The sequence below is a fragment of the Diabrotica undecimpunctata genome, unplaced genomic scaffold, assembly GCF_040954645.1.
Source record: "Diabrotica undecimpunctata isolate CICGRU unplaced genomic scaffold, icDiaUnde3 ctg00001260.1, whole genome shotgun sequence".
NCBI lineage: Eukaryota > Metazoa > Arthropoda > Insecta > Coleoptera > Chrysomelidae > Diabrotica > Diabrotica undecimpunctata.
The window spans coordinates 1-21,487 of record NW_027313468.1 but is presented as its reverse complement, the minus strand read 5'-3'; the positions used below and the strand labels follow the sequence as shown (position 1 = coordinate 21,487).

General features: G+C 33.6%; 1 protein-coding gene across 2 annotated transcripts; it reads left to right on the top strand.

Moving 5' to 3' along the window:
* The first annotated feature begins 6,266 nt into the window (after positions 1–6,266).
* LOC140431937 (uncharacterized) lies at positions 6,267–18,008 on the top strand. Of its 2 annotated transcripts, XM_072519806.1 has the most exons (5): positions 6,267–6,392; positions 6,463–6,482; positions 13,145–13,196; positions 17,705–17,802; positions 17,859–18,008. In XM_072519806.1, the coding sequence occupies exons 2-5, from the start codon at positions 6,469–6,471 to the stop codon at positions 17,986–17,988; spliced, it is 294 nt and encodes a 97-aa protein (XP_072375907.1). In that variant the 5' UTR covers positions 6,267–6,392; positions 6,463–6,468; the 3' UTR covers positions 17,989–18,008. The 2 variants fall into 2 exon arrangements, with proteins under 2 accessions (XP_072375907.1, XP_072375906.1); XM_072519805.1 differs by having other exon boundaries at positions 6,324–6,482.
* The last annotated feature ends 3,479 nt before the right edge of the window (positions 18,009–21,487 follow it).

The window sequence follows — 21,487 nt, the reverse complement described above, 5'->3', positions numbered from 1 at the left end:
ATTCATTTATTCCTAATGGCCTACCGCTCGGCCGTGAATGAAACTACAGGCCAGACTCTTACCTGCCTGATGTAAGGTCGCGAAGTTCGTTTGCCCTGGGACCTAGAGTTTGGCTGCAGACCTTCCGAAGAACATGTTGCAAGCGAAGATTATGTCGACCGCCTTAATTTAAGAATGAACAACATTCATGAACTTGCCCGACAGCACATCCAGTTATCCAGTGACAGAATGAAGGATCAATATGATTCTCGATGCAAGAATGAAAGCTATGAAGTAGGTGATCTTGTTTGGCTTTATAATCCACAACGTTGTCGTGGCTTGTCTCCTAAACTGCAAAGACAATGGGAGGATCCGTATGAAATTAAAAAGAGAATAAATGACGTAATATACCGAATTAAGAAGTTGCCGAAAGGTAAACCAAAAGTAGTTCACATAAATCGTCTTGCACCTTATGCTGGCTCAAATGAAACAGAAGAAGCCCGAACCCTTCAACGTGAGATCAAAGATGACCGGCGAACAAGCCTTAATGAATTTATGTCAAATTACGCAGAGAGAAAGAGTGCTAGGTTCGGCGTGACCACAGAAGTTCAGCAGGATATTTTTAGTGTTCCGCATAACGTCTCTCTAGCCCACTGTGTTGACCAAGATTTTTGACACGACTAAAGGAATCTCATCCGTATTTTATAAGAAGGTCGGTCGTTTGGACGAGTTAAAAAATCAGTAGCCTAAAGTTGGAAGAGTACTGAGATTAGAAGATGGTCCTCGATCTTTGCTGTATATGGTGACAAGGAAGTCGTATACAGACAGGGCAAGCTACGAGGATATATGGCGTGCTCTAACTAATTTGAAGAATCTCGTGTGCAATTCTGACATCAAGAATTTGGCCTTACCCAAGATAGGCCATGCCCTAGAAAATCTAGATTGGAAGATTGTCAGAAGCATGCCTGAAGTGATCTTCCGAGAAACCGGAGTACGAATTACTGTGTGTTGCATTAATCCGAAGGGATCGTGTCCTTCATAGACAGTAGACTATTATTTCTTTCTGAAGGGTTCATGCAGAGCTGGAGAGTCCTGTAGATTCCGCCATACTGGGCCTTCATGTAAAGTTGCTGATCGGGACGTTCAGATCTAAGAGGGGAGCAGTGTAACGAAATAGCCCATCTCCGATGCGGTTACGTGTCACAGTTCTTAGACTGGAATGTTCGACGTTGGTATTCTTGATGCGCTTTTAACGTAAAGGATTAGAGGTGGACTAATCCAGAAAATTCTAGTACATAATAACTTTATATATAAGCAGACCTTCTATGAGTTAAGTTTAATTGATAAGATATTTTCGTGCTGTAAACTTATAAATAAATATACTTATATAAACTCGAACCGCTCGTTTTATTTAATCTCGCTACAATATGATCGCCAAAAAGGAAGCGAACGTATCTAGTAGTAGTAAAAGTTAAAGCAGAAGCGTATACAAATCTGTACGATTAACTTGATACCAAGGAAGGCGAAATACAGATATATAAAGTAGCCAAACATATAACAAAGAAAGCAAAAGATTTTAATTAGATTAGATGTACCCGAGATGAAAATAATAAAATATCTACTAATTCACGAAAAGGATGTCAACAAAAACTTAACAGTTTATTAAATGAAGAATTAGACACAAAAACAGTTGAGTTAACGAAGAGGGTAACAGCAATGGTCACAAAAATAACAAACCAGGAAGTGGTTCAAGCACTTCAAAAAATAAAGAAAGGAGAAGCAGTTGGACCAGATAATATTCTTGGGGAAGTGTGGAGGCCATTTTGGAGAGACACGAACAAGTTGGCTAATAGGTTTATTTAATAGAATTATGGAAGTTGGACAAATGCAAGACTAATGGAGAAGCAGTGTATTAGTACCTGTTTATAAAACAGGGAGATATACAATGTACAAACTACATGGCCATAAAACTACTTAGTCACATCATGTAAATGATAGACAAATGCAGGATTAAAGAAACAAACGGGCATATATGGATTCATTGATATTAAGAAAGCATATGATAGAGTTTCTCGAGAGATTCTGTGATGGGCACTCAATAAGAGTCCCCGATGAATATGTAAAGATTGTGAGAGACTAAGTGGCTATCTTGTGACTCCTGATTTTATTAAAATTTTTAAGATAACTGCACAACCAATTGAAAAAATCGCCTATGAATCCGATAGCTTCGATATCTCATGATTCACACTGTTAAACCCTTTGGAACAATTTGTGTAAACGACATCTACTTAGAGAAATACATTGTGTAAAAAGTAAAATATTTGTTGAAATAGATTTCAGAAAAAGGGAACCATTTTGTTTTTCAATTAAAACAATACGTACCTAAAGATAATTTAATACACGCACATATTATATTCTCCAGAATTTTCGGTGGACAAGAAAGAATACTAATTTGTCTGTAGTTACTTGCTTTACTTCTATCGCTCGATTTATGAATAGGAATAAAGAAACTAGATTTCCACAAACCAGAAAAAAAACAGAACTTTGTGAGAGAGAAATAACAAAAACTGTAACGGACGGTTAAAGTATACCTAACCTACAATTTTCAATATTTTGGGTGGAATTACTGTTGAGTTCTATGTATTGTGTTTAAAGTCAACTTTAAAGTATGCAATTTTTATGCTATGCAAAACAGATTACGAAACTGCGCATGCCCACGCGTTATTTCCATGCAATGCCATGCATCTGTGTTATTTTGATGCAATTTGTCGTCAACATTCATGTTGTAAATATAACAAAATTTATAGTTTAGAATAAAACTTATTGCGTAAGTGTAAATGTATGGTAAATGTTGATTATTGGATGTAATAATTTTTGATTTACATTTTAATATACACTCTGAACCAAAATTAACCAGCCACCTTAAAAATGGGTAATTTTTGATGTCTTATATCTCCTAAACCTGTTGTCCGATTTAAGTGATTTTTTTAATATGTTATAGTCTTAACTGTGTTTTTTTCTTAAAGTTTGCATCACCCTGTGGAATATTCTAGCATTTATAAAATATTAAAATTAAAACCTAACTATAACTCATGTTTTCTCAACATTTTGTTTTTTGATTCATTCGCTTACGTTGGATAATACAAAAGTTAGGTAGTTTAACAACTAGCCATGTTTTTCATCAATACAGACGATTTAACTCACCAGCAAAATTAACACCACCACCTTTATTATTGTTTTGTTTACATTACCTGTGACAGTTTGTTTCCTAAATTTGTGTCATCGGAGGATTTTTGACATATAGTCATTGTACGACATTGTTTCAAATCTGTTTCCGTGTTAATAACAATTCTTGAACAATTTGTAATTAAAATTAAATTTGTAATTAAAATTAACGATTAAAATTGTAATTTTATATCATGGTAAGCGAATATTGTTTAAGTTGAAATTTTAGTGCTTATTTATTGTTTATGATTTTAAAAATGCCACTCGTTCCAACTGATGCTGCTAGGGCAGTGGCTTTAGTTGATGCTGGTTACAGTCAACATCATATCGCTGGTATACTCGATGTACCCAGAACTACGGTACAAAATGCCATCAGACGATTTCGGGAGACAGGATCGTACAACCGCAGGTCAGGTCAAGACCGAAAACGATGCACTTCAGTTCGAGATGACCGCTTCATTGTCACTAAAATATTGAGAAATCGCTTTTGCACCGCTCCTGAAACTCGTAGGTCTCTTCTTGAGGTGAGAAACGTTAGTTTAAGTAGACAAACGATTAGAAGAAGACTGTCAGAAATAAACTTGAGGGTTTTTCGTCCAGCTAGACTTCATTTTGCGCGAGAATATACTAACTGGACTATGGCGGAATGGAAGAACATACTGTTCTCAGATGAGAGCAGAATAGCCCTAAAAGGTCTAGATGGACGCCAACGTGTCTATAGGCGTCAAAATGAAAGGTTTGCTGCATGCGCTATAACCGAAACAGTGGCTTACCGAGGAGGGTCAATAATGATTTGGGGAGGTATTTCTTACGAAGCGCGTACTAATCTTGTTGCGTTCGGTAGAGGCAGTGTCAATACCCAAGTATACGTGCAAGAAGTTTTTCAAGACCATGTCATGCCTTTTGCACCATTCATTGGTGATAACTTCAGACTAATGCATGACAATGCACGTTGCCATACAGCAAGATCTACCCGTGAGAACCTTAATGAGGTCGGGATTCAAGTTCTACCATGGCCAGCACACAGTCCCGATCTTAACTCAATTAAGAATATCTGGGACAGCCCCTGCATCCTTTGAAGAGCTGAAGACAGCTGCGGTAGACTCTGAGATAGCGCGTCCCCAATCTGATATCCAGGATATCATGAATCGATTGCCAAACCGGCTCCAAGAAGTCCTAAGGGCTAGAGGCGGCAACACCCATTATTGATACCCAATTTTTTTTTTCAATTAGACTTTGATTTGCAAAATATTGTTAATTTGAATTTTCTTCGAAGATTTTATTCATTGGATTTTTACTGTAACAAATGACTTTTTTTCAAAAAGATTATTTTTTTCTCTTCCGCAGAGATAAAAATTGATAAAAAACTTGTCTAGTTGTTAACGCACCAAACTTTTGTATTATCCAACATAAGCGAATCAATCTAAAAACAAAATGTTGAGAGAGTATGAGGCTATAGTTACGATTTAATTTCAGTATTCTACAAATGCTAGAATATTCCACAGGGTGATGCAAACTTTAAGAAAAAAAACACAGTTTGATTCGTACACCCGGTATACAATGAAAATTTACCTGTTTAGCAACAGTATTATTATAAAAATATTGTCAAGGAATAAGGCTATAGCATATTAAAAAAATCACTTAAATCGGACAACAGGTTTAGGAGATATAAGCAATCAAAAATTATCCATTTTTAAGGTAGGCGGTTAATTTTGGCCCAGAGTATATTTAATGCTGGACTGAAATTTCTAAGTCAAATATCTAAAGTTAATGTTTTGATATATTTCTTCTATTGGCAACAGTGGGTGGTGTCTCAAAATTGGACGAAAATAGCGCTGAGGTTAACAGATCAAACTATGCAAGAGATATGCCATGCAAGACAGACTTGAATAGCATGAGACTTACATAGCCTAAATGTAAAACTGCTTTTAGTACACATTGGCTAATAACGAGGGACAATTAATTACATTGTTTAAAATTTTAAACAAAAATAACATATCAGCTCCCAACCTCAGGTTCCTCAGTGTAGCAATGTTAAATTGAAACATTATTACAGAATAATCTATGAAATAATTTTGAGTATTGAAGTGCTAGTAAAACGTCTTTGTAGTAAACTAGTTGTTGATATAAGAGTTTTTAATAAAAATGCAATTAGAAACAATATTTATAATTTGTAATACAAATCCTAAATATTGGCACAGTAAATACTAAAGAATATTCCAAGTTTCAAAAATACCTAAACTTTTTTTAAAGTTATTTCCAAAAAAAAAAAAAAATTAAATAGTGGAATTACGAATAATTGTATTTTCTCAGATTATCGAGAAAACAAACTTTTGGGAAATTATTTCATTTATATATAAACATAGTTATATTGTTCGATTTAAAGCCAACAAACATATAATCCATGCCCATCCGTTCTTAACAAAATTATAGCAATTAAGTGTTTTTTAATCTAATTACTAATTTTTGTTGCATTTCGTTCTAGAGAAATACAAAATAAAGGGCGAAAATCTTTATCGGTGCGAAAATTATTTTTCTGTGCAAATTTTTATTTTACAAACAAAGTTATGGATCGAAATCAAATCGATCGTTTGTTGCAAGGTAAGGATTTATCCTTAAATAAAAAGATGAGTCTCGAGCTGATTAAATCTACATCTAAAAAGATTAAAAATAAACCGGAAATCAACAAAAATTGTCACCAGAAGCACAGAATAAATAACAAATATTATTCTGTGCCAGAAGTCAATAAAAATTTACACCGGAAATTTCAAGACTGGAACGTAACCAAGACGTGTTTTTAAACGTATTTTTGTACGCTAATCATGAATCCAATATCAAAATAAGTGTATCTGTCATCATTTGTAAGTTATACGGTTTTTATCAATTTTCTCAAAACCGGAAGTGGATATTTCCGTTTTGACAATTTTAAGTGCTTACTCGGAATCCGTCGTCAGTTTTTCAATTTAAGACTGGACAGAAAAACATAATCTATAGGATCGAAATTAATTTTCGTATTATTATTTTGATCCAAAATAATTTTGGAACTTACTAGAGAATGAGTTCCGGAACGCGTTACTAAATGCCATGTCAACGTCATACTTCGTTTCAAAAAGTTTTTGTTTTGCGCCTTGCTTGCGGTTCTGTGTTGATACAACAAAAAGCTTTATAAGAAAGAATACAAAACTAGGGTAAATACATGAAATATATTTACTAAAAACATATTTTCAGTATATGACTTTTATTTAATTTATGTTACAGCCCACAATGGCATATAATAAGTAAGTAGTTTAGTTTTAACTTTTTTTTTAAGCCGGTTGTTTTTATGAAAATCCAGTTAACCATGCTTTTTACTGATAAGATGTTCTGGAACATTTTATAACTCTTGTTTTGTTTCCTATGAAATAATACTGTTTAGTTTCTTTTTCGTATTAATAACCCTAGGATATCATGGTCAAATTTATTGTAAAGCCTATCTTACTTAAAGTACCGTAGATAATTAAACAGTCTGGTTAGTAATATTGGTAATATAGTCCCAAATAATTTGGGCACATGTGGAGTACTGACTTTCAGTTTCCCAGAACTTAATATTTACATGTAAGTATGGAGGATTTTAATTCTGAAATTTGATTATGTTGATAATATGTAGAGAAAGTGGAAGATGTTTGTTAACTGGAGCAAAGTTAGAAAAGTAGGTTACTTAAGCAAACTAAGAAAGAATCTAAGATCGCTAAGAGGAAAATATGAAGAAGAAAATTTACTGAAAAGTATCTTAACTATATGATTTATTTGTACATAATTATGAATAATCTATAGTTATACATATTTCTATTGTGTTCTTTTTCAATTAGACAATACATTGATCATTTAGGATGCATAATTTTTTAAGGAGTTTATTTATTTATTTTTGTATATTTATTCTGTTAAAATAAAACATAACCACATATTTAGCAAGTGATAAACATACATATATTGAATCACTTCTATTTGTTAATATAAAAAATCATGCAACAGAGTTTCTAAATAAACCATGGAATATTAACATTAAAAAAGTTGTTCGAAAGCTGTATGGTGACTTACAGACTGCAAGCAGGAAACATTCAGTGAAAGCTAATTTAGTTTACTAATTCTATAGTAAGCATAAGTGTCTTATCAGCGTACTGCCAAAACAAGTTACCTCCACTTTTTAAACTTTTGAGAAGTCTATGTTTTAAACTTTATTTTGAAATGAAAAATCATCTGATTTTAGAAATGATTTAATGACTGAAAAATATTAAAGTAAATAACATTGAAAATGAAAAACTTTGAAAAAAAGTGTTAAAAGTTAAGAATAAATTAAAAAAAAGGATGTAAAACATTTTTTGCAACACTTGTCTGGTTTTGACTGTAAAAAGTTAGTCATCTTCCAGGTCATTTTGAACATTACTGTAGGGTTTTTCTTTGTTGTCTAGGGTTTAATAATTATAGGCCACGGGTCGATTCAAATTGAAACAAACACTTTATTGTTAAACTCGTAAATTACAGGAATGAAGAATGAATATGCAACTAATGTAAACAGTAACTACTTATAACTTGAAATAGGTCCGCGGCTTAATAGCAAAAATATGAACGTCTTTCGTCGTACGTCGTATAGAGATGAGATGCCGTCATATGCATTTCAACTCTTCGTCTTGAGTGCTCTACTTACACTGTGTACTCGACCCCCCGTCGAGCTACCATCATACCGCGTTTTATGTTTTGTCAGCAATGGTACTTAACTCTGGCTTTCGGCTCGCCGTTCGTGATAAATAGAAGTTATTGCTAACGGAAATAATTATAATAAGTTTATTTGATGACGAATGCAATCCTACATTACTGTACTCAATATCAGGCTCAGGTATACTATCGTCAATGGCCTTCAAGGTCAGTAATGACTATTCTGATGAAACTTATCCAGCATGACTTCTAATTGGCAGAGCTGTAACAACTTTTTTAACTGATGAGCTGAGATTTGGAGTATATGGAGTATCTCATTCAAATTAATAGGTGATCTTTACCAGAAATATTTATTTCTTAGTAGTCATAACTGTGACTCTATTTGTACAACACAATGCCTGATTTTAAATATTTCAAGCATTTTATTTATAGCCAGTTAATTTTTTTTAATTATTTCTGTTTTTTGCCCTATTTTTCACTATGTTGGACAGAGCCTCTAAGTCAAAAAGTCCTTATACCCAAATTCTTCTACAATATAAGGTTTTATTCCTGATCTAAATATCATTACTATACAGAAAATATTAAGCCAGTCATGAATGGTGTAAACTGGGGCATACTTGTGTGCCATTCCAATAACACTATACATGCTATCTAGCTCCATAGTGCTATGTCCACTCTCCAGAAATTTCTGTTCTATCTATTCTTTTTGTACTAAAAACATAAGCACAAAGTGCTATTCTGGTTGTGCTGCAGGTGTCAGATAGAGTTCAGTTACAGCTGTAGAGAGTTTATCTATATACCTTAATAGGCATGTACCGATTTGCAGGCTTCCTTTTTTCCCATTTAGCTCTGTCCATGAAAAGCAGTATGAGTTATTGGTATTGCCAACTCATACACCACTAAGGTGTAGATACAAATCTTACAGCTATAATACATCAGACTTACATTACTACTTGGAATCTGCAATAAGCATTGAAGATCAAAAGTGCAGCACATAAAGTTACTTCCTCTATGGACCTTGTCTTTATCTTCCATAATGTGACATTCGCAATTATATTCTATTTATATTTAACACTGCATCGATCTTTTTTAGGGGTAAAAAGACATAATTGTTGTATAATATTCTTGTTATATAATATTGTCTCTAAGTTGTTTGGAAAATCGGCTTTAGATTCTTATTGTCACACATCTCGCTTATTATATAAGCTGTACATTTTTATAATACTTGTGGGAGCTAAGTACAGAAATCACATTATATTTTTGCATTTATACTGAAGTAGTACAATGAAAATAACCTAAATGGCATTTGTCATATTTTGGCAGAACTAAAATATTATAAATGATAACATATTTTTTATTTTAACAGACAACAGCACATATCTGTCTTTGGCTGAGTAAAAGTGTAATTGTTGGAGTTAGTTTTTTTGAGTCCGTTTATTTCACATATTTAAAATCTGGTTTTGTCTGTACATTGTTAAATAATTTTAAAGTAGAAAGGAGACACTCAGGAGAGTACTTAGAATTGACAAAAAGTGGAGTTGGCTTGTTTTGGCAGTAAGCCGATGATATATCCTGTTAATTTGAAGAATATTTTTCAAGTTTATCCATGTTGTCTTTCGTTTTGTTTTGCTTTGAGAAGAAGGCAGTGGCCTGTCTGAAAAATAAAAAAAGTCTACTGCTATTAAATTATATTTATATAATAAATTTAGAGAGATCTATATACAAAAATAATTACAGGTTATATCAACCATCACACTCCTGCACTAGCTTTTGTTCTTTTGGTCTGTTTCATTATTGGTATACTATTTTTACTATGATTAAGCCATGATTTTACTTTTTTTACTTCTGAACTTGAAATCAAAACATCAAATAAACTTATTAAGTAAAATTGTGGCTTACTCTCCATAAAAATAGTAAATTGTATTAAGATGTCACAAGAAAATAGCTTCACAACAATATAATTGATCCATTGTTTGAGTCCTTTTTTTCATCAATTTTGAGCAAATTTATTATTACAGTAGAGCCTCGATTATCTGAACTAATTGGGGGACATATTTACATATTTGCATAGGGTAGTTGGGGATAAAAACACGCACGGGGCAAAATAATGCACCTCATTTAAATTTGCCGCTAATTTCCAGTTTGAACCGATTTTTAAAAACTTTTTTTCATTTATTAGTGAACTATAACATTGGAAAAGTTCTAAACTGTTATAATTTCTGGATATAACGAAACTGCGTGTTTTTGTCCCCAACTACCCTACATATTTATATCTTGACAAATAGGAATTAAACAAAAAAGTGCAGTCTTTCAACAAAACATATTCTAGTTACAATATTGATGAAAATTGAAGATTTTTTAAGTATTAATTACTAACGCGGGGCGTTACCAACGTCTAGGCCACATGTTTTTTTAAGGACAGACACTTAATACTAGTTGCCCCCAGCTTGTGTTTCAAACCAAGACAAGGCAATATCTATGTAAGTAAACTCTCCTGAAGCACCAATTATGCTTTTATCTTTATTATCTAAACTTGCAGTTGATGACTGATAAATCAGCACAGTTTTTCTCCTTGTATTTGAAAATCACGAATGCCATGTCTCGACTTAAGTCATTTTAACCAGACTGTACTTGCTTGAAAATTTGACGGCCCTATGAGTTTTATATTAAATTGAACTTATTTTTCACGCAGAATCGGACCAGAAATAGATTCTCCTCAAAATCCCTTTTGAGTAAACCACTTATACAAAGCATCATCTAAATCCATGTTTGACGCTAGTTTCATCGTTTCCCGACTTGTGGATCCCTCAAAAGAATCAAGCTGGGACATAAAGTTCCTTATACATATTTGTCTTTTGTTTTTTATATCCATATTACCAACTCGTATTCATTAGATAACTTGATTGCAAATTCACCTTTCTCTAACTGTTTATTAATCTCTTATTTATCCTTCATAGAAAGGACAAAACGATAACGTTTATTAGGAATTTTCAATCTAGTGTTAACGAGACAAGTTGGGATAACTGGTGGTTCGGTTGATCGACGTTCGGCTAATCGACGCTCTACATTAATAAAAAAGAAGCAAGAAGCTAATTCATATTTGAAACATAGACGAAATTAAATCAAACATTGCTTAATGAAGTCTCTAAGGAAAATAGAGGTGTTAACTAGATCTAATGGAATCAGAAATGAGGAGATTAGAGAAAAAGTGTAGCAGGTACTAATTAAAGGAGATCTGAAAGTGAATGGGTAATTTGGTATTGCAATATTTAGAGCTCAGAGGCAAATTAATTTGTAATCAGTGATAAAAATGGGGAGCAAGGAAAATTGGAGAAAACATTGTTAAAAAAGATAAAAGACACAGTGTAAAGAGTTTAGATAGATGAAAGTGATTACTATAATAGATAGGAGTTGAAATACAAAAATTAATAATGTATTTCAGGCAATATGTTACCTGTTATTATTACATAAAAATTTTAATTCATATAATCGTTTATTTATTTAGTGGTGCAATATTAATTTGGTATAAATATATAAATTTTGGTGAAAAATAAATGGAAGAAACAGGAAAATTTCTATATATATTTCATATAAATGTTATATTTTATATGTGTGTTTTGAATGTTGAGTGTCGTAGCTTTAGAAAAATAATCTCAATGACTAGTAAGTTGTAATGACAATTTGGGATATGTTGTAAATATTTACACTTTCTTCTAATTACAGTGTCTTGAAGAAGGAATAAAAGAATTCTGAAAGCTCGACCAAAAGTCAAAAGAGTGTTTCTATAACATCCCGGCCAAACCTACTGACTGCAGCCCTAATAAACTGTGTTGTATATATATATATATATATATATATATATATATATATATATATATATATATATATATATATTATAATGCTGCACTCTGTAAGAGCTCTTAACATGGAGCCATGCTGGGTGGAGTCAAATGCTTTCTTAAAGTCTACAAATATCTTAATATCAATGGATTTGTTGTATTATGTAACTTTCTATATTAAGGTCTTTATTATGGAACTCTCCTTTTGCGTTTTTATTAGTAGTATTTTTTCGTTTTGTTAGTGATTTTAATTTTTTTTTTGTGGCCGAGGTCAGTTTTTTTTTTGAGGAAAGATCAATTAATTATCATTCAAGGGCATTTACGTTACCCAAGACGAATTATATGAAATGCTAATTAAAAAGCTGAAAAATTCCAGATCTTATGAATATAAAAAGAGGTTAATCTTTGTAAATGGGTATATTTTATAAAAACCCTTAAAAGGGCTACATTAAAAACACTAACGTTTTCGGAACAACAGTTCCATTTTCACGTTTCTTTCCCTTCGTCCAGTATTGTTCCTTTCCAGGTTTTCTTAGGTCTGTCTACTTTCCGTCTTGAGAATTCTTATCCTACGCTGCCCTGACAATGTCATCTGACTACGAAGTGTGTGGCCCAGTCATCTCCATTTTCTTCGCCTTATTTGCTTGATGACATTTTCTTGGTTGGTTTGGTGCAATATATTTTCATTCGAGATTCGATTAGGCCAAAATATACATTTTTTTTTGTCGTAAAGGATTTTTCGTAACGCTCTATTAATGAAAACTTATAATTGGTGTAATATGGGTGCTGATATCTTTCATGTTTGACAGCCATATATTAATAAAGCTTATAAATTTCTGGATTTCCATATTTTATTAAGCATATTTTAGGCATTACGAGCCTTATTAATTGTTGACGACACATCACGCTGTGTACCAGCTAATTATGTTACAGTTAATTATGATGTCCAGATATACAAATTCCACCATTCTCAATTTCCTGGTTGTTAATAGAGAGACAATAGTTAGTACTTGAATTTCTAAAAATTCTTTAATACAAGTAGCGTTACCTCTAACTCTTACCAATGGAAGACCAAGAATATAGCTAATCACCATTTCTTGGAAGTTATTGCCTACAGTTTTGAAACTAGACTATAGATTTATTCGGTGTTGCTTCCTTATTGTTAAAATAATCTCCGACGCAACAGTATCTATCATATAAGACAAGTTAAAACAAAATGGAAATCTGCCATCATTGTTGCGATAAAATAAATGTTTTTTATCCTTTTTAATTTCTAAATGGCTAGTGTTTTATGCATTACCTTATTTCTTTGTATATAGTCAATTTTTTAATATACATATCATTTTGTAAATACTTTTTATAGCATTCATTTTAGACATGTTACAATTATTTGAACTGTATTTTTTTAGTGTCAACCAGTTCTGCCTACTTCAAGGATTAACAGGTGACGCAGATGAACGGGTATGTACTTGTTAAAGTATATTTGCAAATTGTGCATTCTGTTACAGTTTATGTTGTAATTTATATAAAGCGAAAAAGACTGCTAGGCGATCACGACGCGATGGCGATCGCGATTCGACTGGTCTGAAACAAACAAGTGAACCAGCACATACTGGTCACGACCAACGAATATTCGCATATTTTTGCATATTCGCATTCGCGAATATTTTGCGAATATAAATATGTATTAGAAAAAAAATAATTTGAAGATTAGGTTAATAAAATAAAAATCCATGAACTGTTTATTAAGAAAACTCACTTTATTTTACAAGCTTAGAAAACAAAAAATAAATGATGCAGTGTAAACAAACAAAAACAAATTATTCTCTGAAACTTTTATTATCCAAATGTTTTTAATTTTAGACAATCATCTTGAAAAAGTGTAAGAATTATTAAACTACAAATTAAAAATAGTCTATGTGTTTTTATGTAAAGAGTTTAAACAAACAAACAAACAGTTCGACTTCAGTTAGATAAGTTCAGATAAATTTATTAATTCAGCAATTTTCGGAACAAGATACATATTATAATGTACACTACACTGAAATGTAATACAGTACATGATTTGTATAATTGTTCTTAAAATTGCTGAATTACTAAATTTATCTGAACTTATCTAACTAGACACCTCACGCAAATGAGACTGGTGGCAGTGCCGGAGACAATTAAAATTGCCAAATTAAAAAAAAAACTGAATATTCGCATTCGCGAATGTCGGTGGCATATATTCGCATTCGCGAATGTTCAAAAACTGACATTCGTTACATCACTACTGCTGGCTATCGAAAGAATTTATGCAGCCTTCTGGCGGAAATCGCGGTGATATAATAATTAGTATAGCGTTAAGAACGCAGCAGTGTACGATTATCGCTGCTAGCGTCCATGCAAATAAAAATGGATATCAAAAAACCTATTGAAATTGTAAAAAAATATGATATATTGTTCGACCCGTCCCACCCAGATTATAAGAACGTACGTATTAAAAATAAAATCGTTTTGTAGTATCAACTGGTTCCTAAAATTTGTTTGTTGTTTGGTAATTTTTTGTCTGATAAAAAAACCAAACAAAACTTCATCAAAACTTTCAAAATTCATTCTAAAATATATATATAGAAAAAATCATAATTTAAAAGCTGTATGTGGCTGTCAAACGTGAAAGAAATCATCACTCATAGTACACCAATTATAAGTTTTCATCAATAGAGCGTTACGAAAAATCTTATATACAGTTTGGCCTAATCGAATCTCGAATGAAAATTTATGGAACCAAACCAACCAAGAAAATGTAATAAAGCAAATCTTCTTCTTTTGGCATCATAACCCTGGATGGGTCTTTGCCTGTCTGGCTATGTCCTTCCATTCAGATCTCTCTTGTGCCCTTCTTCTCCATTGTCTTATGTTCATTGTTTTCAGGTCGTCTTCCACGTCATCCAACCATCTCGTTCTGGGCCTTCCTTTTTTTCGCCTTCCTATGGGCTTCCATTGTAACATTTTCTTAGTTGTTTTTGCATCGCTTTGTCTCTGCACATGTCCCAGCCATGACAGTCTTTGACTTTTCACAAATCTTACAATGTCATAACCTTCATTTAACTCATTAACCTCGTCGTTTCTCCTGATTCTCCATGTGCCATCTTCCTCTTGTACCGGGCCATATACTTTCCTCAGTATTTTTCTCTCGAATGTCCTGAGTTGGGCTTCATCTTTTTTCGTCATTACCCAAGTTTCACATCCATAGGTTACTACGGGTCTAATCAGTGTTCTGTAGATAGTCATTTTGGTTCTTTTGTCTAATAATTTCGATGTCATCAATCTTTTATTAGCATAGTATGTACGATTCCCGCTGGAAATACGTGCATTAATTTCGCTACTTACGGAGTTCTTCTGATTGATTTCTGTGCCGAGATATGTAAAGCAAATAAGGAGAAGAAAATCAAGATGGCTGGGCCACACACTTCGTATCCAGATGATATTGCCAGGGCACTGTTGAATAGAAATTCTAAGGTCGGCAGAAAGTAGGCAGATCTAAAAAACTTGGAAAGGAGAATACCGGACGAAGGGAAAGAAATGTGAAAATCCCGGCTTGAAACAAAGCACTAGCCACAAATAGAGTTCGCTAGAGACACTTCGTAGAATCTCTGTTTCTCTAAGAGGTGAAATTATTGCATCATCAGTTGGCGCCACAGCCCTTCGTGAGCCTTGGCCTGCTTCAAAACATTCTTCCATCCTTCCCTATCGAGTGTCTGTCTTCTCCAGCCCCTCACTCCAATCTCCCTCAGATCTTCGTGTACATCGTCCAGATATCTGAGTTTAGGTCGCCCCCTTCTTCCGACCGGCCTGTTTAGCATAGTTTTAGTGGGATCACTCTCATCCATCCGCATAACGTGACCCTCCCACCTTAGGCGGTTTATTTTGATGGTCTTCACAATATCTGCATCACCAAAAAGTCTATAGAGTTCAAAGTTATATCGCCTTCTCCACAGACTCTGTTCGTTTACTTCGCCATATATGGTCCTCAATACTTTTCTTTCAACGACTCGCAGTAACTCTTCATCTCGGGTCGTCATTGCCCATGTTTCCGATCCGTATGTGAGCACTGTGCGTATTATTGTTTTATAAAGTTTGCACTTTGTTGCTATTGACATACTTCTCGCTCTTAGTTGAGGGCCCAGGCCAAAATAACGTTATCTCGTTGGATGTGTTATTTTTGTAGTCTACCAGTGATCCTAAGTAGCAGAATTCTTCTACCATTTCTATCGTTTCGTGTTGCACCTCTAAGTTATTTTGTTGAATTCTTGATATGGCCGGCATATATTTAGTTTTCTGGATGTTAATCAGATGTTTTCTGCGGCATTTTTGATACGTGTGAAAGCCTCCACTGCTTCATTTTGGGTTCTTCCAATTATGACGATATCATCAGCGTATGCCATTATTTGTATACCCGTATGCCGGGTATATATCGTACCTTTTAAGTTTATTCCCGAATCTCTCATAACTTTTTCTAACGCTAGGTTGAACAGCGTGCATTCATCATTGTCATTTTAATTAACTCTACCGATCCTTTTGGTATTCCTAATTCGATCATCGCCGAATATAATTGGGACCTGTCAATAGTATCGTACGCTGGCCTTAAAGTCTACGAAGATGTAATGGCAGTCTTTGTCGTACTCCGTCGTTTTTTCTAATATTTGTCTGATGGATGATATGTGATCAAGGGTAGATTTATTTTTCAAGAAGCCTCTTTGGTAGGATCCTATTATATTGTCAGTATACCGTGCCAGTCGTTCGTTAAGTATCAGGGACACAATTTTATATGCTGTATTAAGAAGGGAAATCCCTCTAAAGTTGGAACATTCAAGAACGTTTCCTTTTTTGTGTATGGGGCATATAATTCCAGTATTCCAATGTTCTGGTAACGCGCGTTCTTGCTATACCTGTATTAGTAGTTTGTGACGGAGGGTTACAAATGTTTGACCGCCACATTTAAATATTTCTGCGGGTAGGTTGTCTGCTCAGGGTGACTTGATTCTGGCTAGAGACTGAATTGCTTTGTTTATTTCTTCCAAAGTTGGTAGTTCAGTATCCTCCTGTTCTATTTCTATATCATATCTACCTTCAGCTCTACTTTCTCCATTAATTATTGCACCAACTACAAATTTTGTGATAAACACTGGAATGTAGCTATATTCATAAGATGTAAAATTTTTCAGTTTTTTAATCAGCATTTAATATAATTCGTCATGGATAATTTAAATCCCCTTGAATGATAGTATATTGATCTTTTCTCAAAAAAACCGACCACGGCCACAAAAAAAATTAAAATCACTTACAAAAAGAAAAAATATTACTAACAAAAAGGCAAAAAAGACAAAGCAGGGAAGGGGAGACGGCGCCCAGGCACGCAACTAAAAGACAAGTCAAACAGCTGACAACGGGAATACAACGCCTCACACTCTGGATGATAGTAGTCCCCTCATAGTAGAACAGAGTTTTTTTCTTCCAAAAAGGTGATTTACAGTTTATGTTTTGTTTTGAATAATTTAAATATCTCTTGTGTATTGGTTTTATGTAGACTTCAGTTACGTATTCTCTATCTTTCTTTGTCATTAAGAAATCCAGAGATATTATAGTTACAGTATTCGTGATTTTGTAACAAGTAGATACCTCTTCAGTACCTCTAGAGAGTGTACATGTATTAATCACGCATTCCTTTTGTTGACAATCTGCATTTCTTTTAAATGAATATACTTCAATAAAATATTATGTAAAATTGAAAAACGAAACTTTTACCTTCTGCTATAGAAAATTTCCAATTCAAAACGGATCCCGTATGGGAGATGCGGGAACTCTAAAAGGAGACGAAAGCATTAAGAATTTGCTCTAAAGTGCGTAATCAATTCGAATATTTTAAATTGCAACGACTACTTGCAAAAGAGACAAAACAAAATTTTATTTAATTAACATATTTTTAGGGTTCTATCCGAAGAGAGTTTTTGAAATTTGGCCAAGTCAGAAAGATATACGTAGATCCAGAAAGTAATTTTGCAAAAGTTTATTTCGAAAATAATAGGTAAGTATAAAAAAATAATATATAGCTCAATATATTTGATGTAAATATGTTTTTAGGTGTAATAAAGCAGCGATTAACGCTTTAAGGGACAATTCATATGGTTGGCGAGTTTCGCTTTCAGAAGAAAAAAGAGACTTCAACAGCGATACCAGTTCCAAGTATGTTATACTAAATTTATTATACTAAAAATCTCTATAATAAAATAATAGCAGAATGTATAGTATGTTCCAAAATATACTATCCTTACTTATATATTTGAAGGGATTTGCTGTTGAAATATCCTGTAATAAATTGTAAAGAAGAGACTTCCTCCTCTTTTATCATTTATCCTTCTTAAGGATGTGGTGACGTTATGGTATTCGACTTAGGTTTGCTACCTCAGAGAGAGAGAGAGAGAGAGTAACATGTGATGCTCTTTATTTGGTCTGACCATCGAAGTGGAGATCTTCCTCGAGTTATTTTAGCATCTACTTTTCCTTCAACCACTAATCTTTCCATATCTTCCCTTCGTCTAGCTGTGTCCAAAATACCTCAAAATATTTTGGTTGATTGTGGTAAACCTAGTGGTGATGGCAAGTTCTGTTATTATTGAGATATTTGTGTGGTGTGCTGAGATATCTGTGTCATCAGAAAGGGAGGAGAATGTCTTATTTTCAATCTAGAACTCGCTGGTTTCTCCCTTTCGCTTTGGGTATGAATATTAAAATAAAAGTTCGCTTATCTGCGGTGAATCACAACAAGATTAATATTTATGAAAAAAATATATAGTATATAGTATATATATATATATATATATATATATATATATATATACATATTATAAGTATAATAATAAAATCAATAAAACACGCGAGTTACCAACGACTAGCAACAAAACATAGATATACAGTAGAACCTTGATTATCCTCGCCGGATAATCGAAAACACGGATAATCCAAAGACCTCAATTTATTTTTTTAATAATTTAGACAAATACATGTGTCAAACGAAGAGCAGAAACGTGATACATACAACATACATGTAACAAAAAATAAAAGTACATACATATTATTTCTACATAATGTATATGCTATGAATAAACATTACATATTTAAAAAAATTACTAATTTTGGTTTGTTTTTGAGCTTCGTAACTTCTACACTTTATAATTTCCTTTATGTTTTTAAGCTGAAGTACATGAATGTCATCAGCTCCAGGCTGTTCTTCAAAATATTGAATAAGTACCTTTACTGCATCCCTTGCTTCCCGATGACTTATCTTAATGACGCAATCATTGTCAGCACAATTCTCATCATCATCACTACTTGTGTCAGAACTTTCTGTAAGATAATCATCATTCATAATCTGATACCCTGTTTCTTGGCGATCACATTCTATCCATTCCTGTATTTCGTTATTCTTCGTTTCTTCCAAACCTTTGATTTGTGAGGCTATAGATGCTATGTTTTCGACCGATAGCTCACCTTCATTTACGTGATTACCGTCTTCATCTTCCATATCTTCTAAGGTCATTATTTTATAAAATGATTTTTTAATATGATCTGTTTTCACTTCACTCCAAGCCCGAGCTACAGCATAAATTGCCTCAATTACTATTTAAATGGGAATAAGCCACAATTAAAGGTTAAAATACGTTTATTGATGTTTCAATTTCCACTTCGGAAATCGTTCTCAAAATACAAACATTAGTTTGTAAATAAAATACTAATGTTTGTATTTTGAGAACGATTTCCGAAGTGGAAATTGAAACGTCAATAAACGTATTTTAACCTTTAATTGTGGCTTATTCCCATTTAAATAGTAATTAATTTAAAATGCCACAAGAAAATAGCTTCAGAACATCATAAATTGCCTCTTTTGAATTTAGGCGTTTCCAAAATCCCACAATATCACATTCTCCCAACAGTTGAAGCATAAGGTCTTTCCTGTAAAGCCTTTTCATGGCCTCGATAACACCTTGGTCCATTAGCTGGGCAATAGATGTTACATTCGGAGGAAAATATGCTGTTCCCATCTGCTGACTTTAGTTGCTCTACATCAGGATGCGATGGCGCATTGTCCAGTAACAGTGCAGCCTTTGGTGGAAGATTATTTTCTTGTAGATAAGCTCTAACTTGAGGTATAAATTTTTGGAAAAGCCACTGTTTAAAAATTACACGATCCATCCAAGCTGCCTTTTGATTATAATAATCAACGGGCAGTGTTTTTATATTTTTAAAAGCCCTCGGATTTTTGGATTTTCCAATGACTGCTAACCTAAGCTATTTGGTTCCTGAGGCATTAGCACAGCATAAAACTGTTATACGGTCTTTGCTTGATTTGAAACCTAAAAAAAAATTATTTTGAAAAATACTTTATACGTAAAAAGAATTAAAGCTAACCTGATGCACTAGTTTCTGAGCCTGCAACAAGGGTTTTTCTCGGCATTGCTTTCCAATAAAGCCCAGTTTTGTCTGCATTATACACTTGCTCAGGTTTTAGGTCGTGCTCCGTTATGAGATTTTCAAAATCGTAGCAAAATTCTACCATAGGTACATCATCAGCACTTAATTTCTCCCCTTGAACAGCTAATTCTCGTATTCCATGATGTTTTTTAAATATGTAAAGCCAACCAGAAGATGCCGAGGTGCCTTTAATTTTCAACTGCTCGTGAAACTTTTCAGCTTGCCTAGCACACATAGGTCCTGATATTGGAACCCCCATTGATCTTTTCTGTAAGAACCACTTGGTCATAGCATCATCAAGTTCTCGAAACGTAGACCCTTTTGGAGATTTCCTGTCAGAAATTGCTTTTGCACTGTCCGCTTTAGCTACAAAGCTCTGTAATTCGGATTTTTTTTTCACAATGTCGCGAACTGTTTGTTTCCCAATATTATATGTTTTAGCCAACATAGCAACACTTATTTTATTTTCAAATTGTTTTAAAATTTCCATTTTTTGCTCAATAGTTAAAACATTGCGTTTACACTTTTCATTAGCACCCGTACGCTGCATTTTGTGCGCCTGTTTACGTTCAACTAACGAATCGGTCAGCACTTGACGAAAATACGAGAAAACTTGAGGATTTCCCGAAATGAATGTTTACACGGTGCTGCATTATTCAGCGATGAATGTTTACACGGTGCATTATTCAGCGTTCATGGCCGCCACCAAGCTCTGGCCGTTAGCCACGGATGATCAATTTAAGATGCGGCACGGAGAATCCACCGCCCGGATAAAGCGCGCACGGATAATCGGGGTTCTACTGTACTCAAAGTTTTTAATTTTAAAACTAAAGTAAAATGTTCGAAATAAAGTTCAATTTAACAGTTAAAATCGCGACACAATGTGAAATAAGTCAGCACCGAGTAAACGTACTTGATATGGTGCAGCAACAAGATATGGTGTATATAATGTATATACTTAAGTATGTAGGATTGTATTTAGCCAAGCACTAGCACGTACCTTGCGAAACTGCAATACCAAGTTTCTGCAGCGTAAGCAGAGATAGGAAAGATAGGCGCCTGTACTAGGCGTAACTGATCGGATCATTGTTTGTAATAACAGAGCCCATGTAATTGAAACGGCTGACCACCTGATATCCTGCTACATTTCTTATTTCCGGCTGGTTATAAGTTCATATTCATTACTAATAGTATCTAGTCTGTTCATAATGTATTCAAGTTCGTGACTCTGAGATAGCGCG

Excerpts from the sequence above, each read along its gene's own strand:
- LOC140431937 (XM_072519805.1), top strand. The coding sequence starts at position 6,454 with ATGTTACAGCCCACAATGGCATATAATAA. Across the intron at positions 6,483-13,144 it reads CCCACAATGGCATATAATAA|TGTCAACCAGTTCTGCCTAC; the intron begins GTAAGTAGTTTA and ends GTATTTTTTTAG. Across the intron at positions 17,803-17,858 it reads GTTTATTTCGAAAATAATAG|GTGTAATAAAGCAGCGATTA; the intron begins GTAAGTATAAAA and ends ATATGTTTTTAG.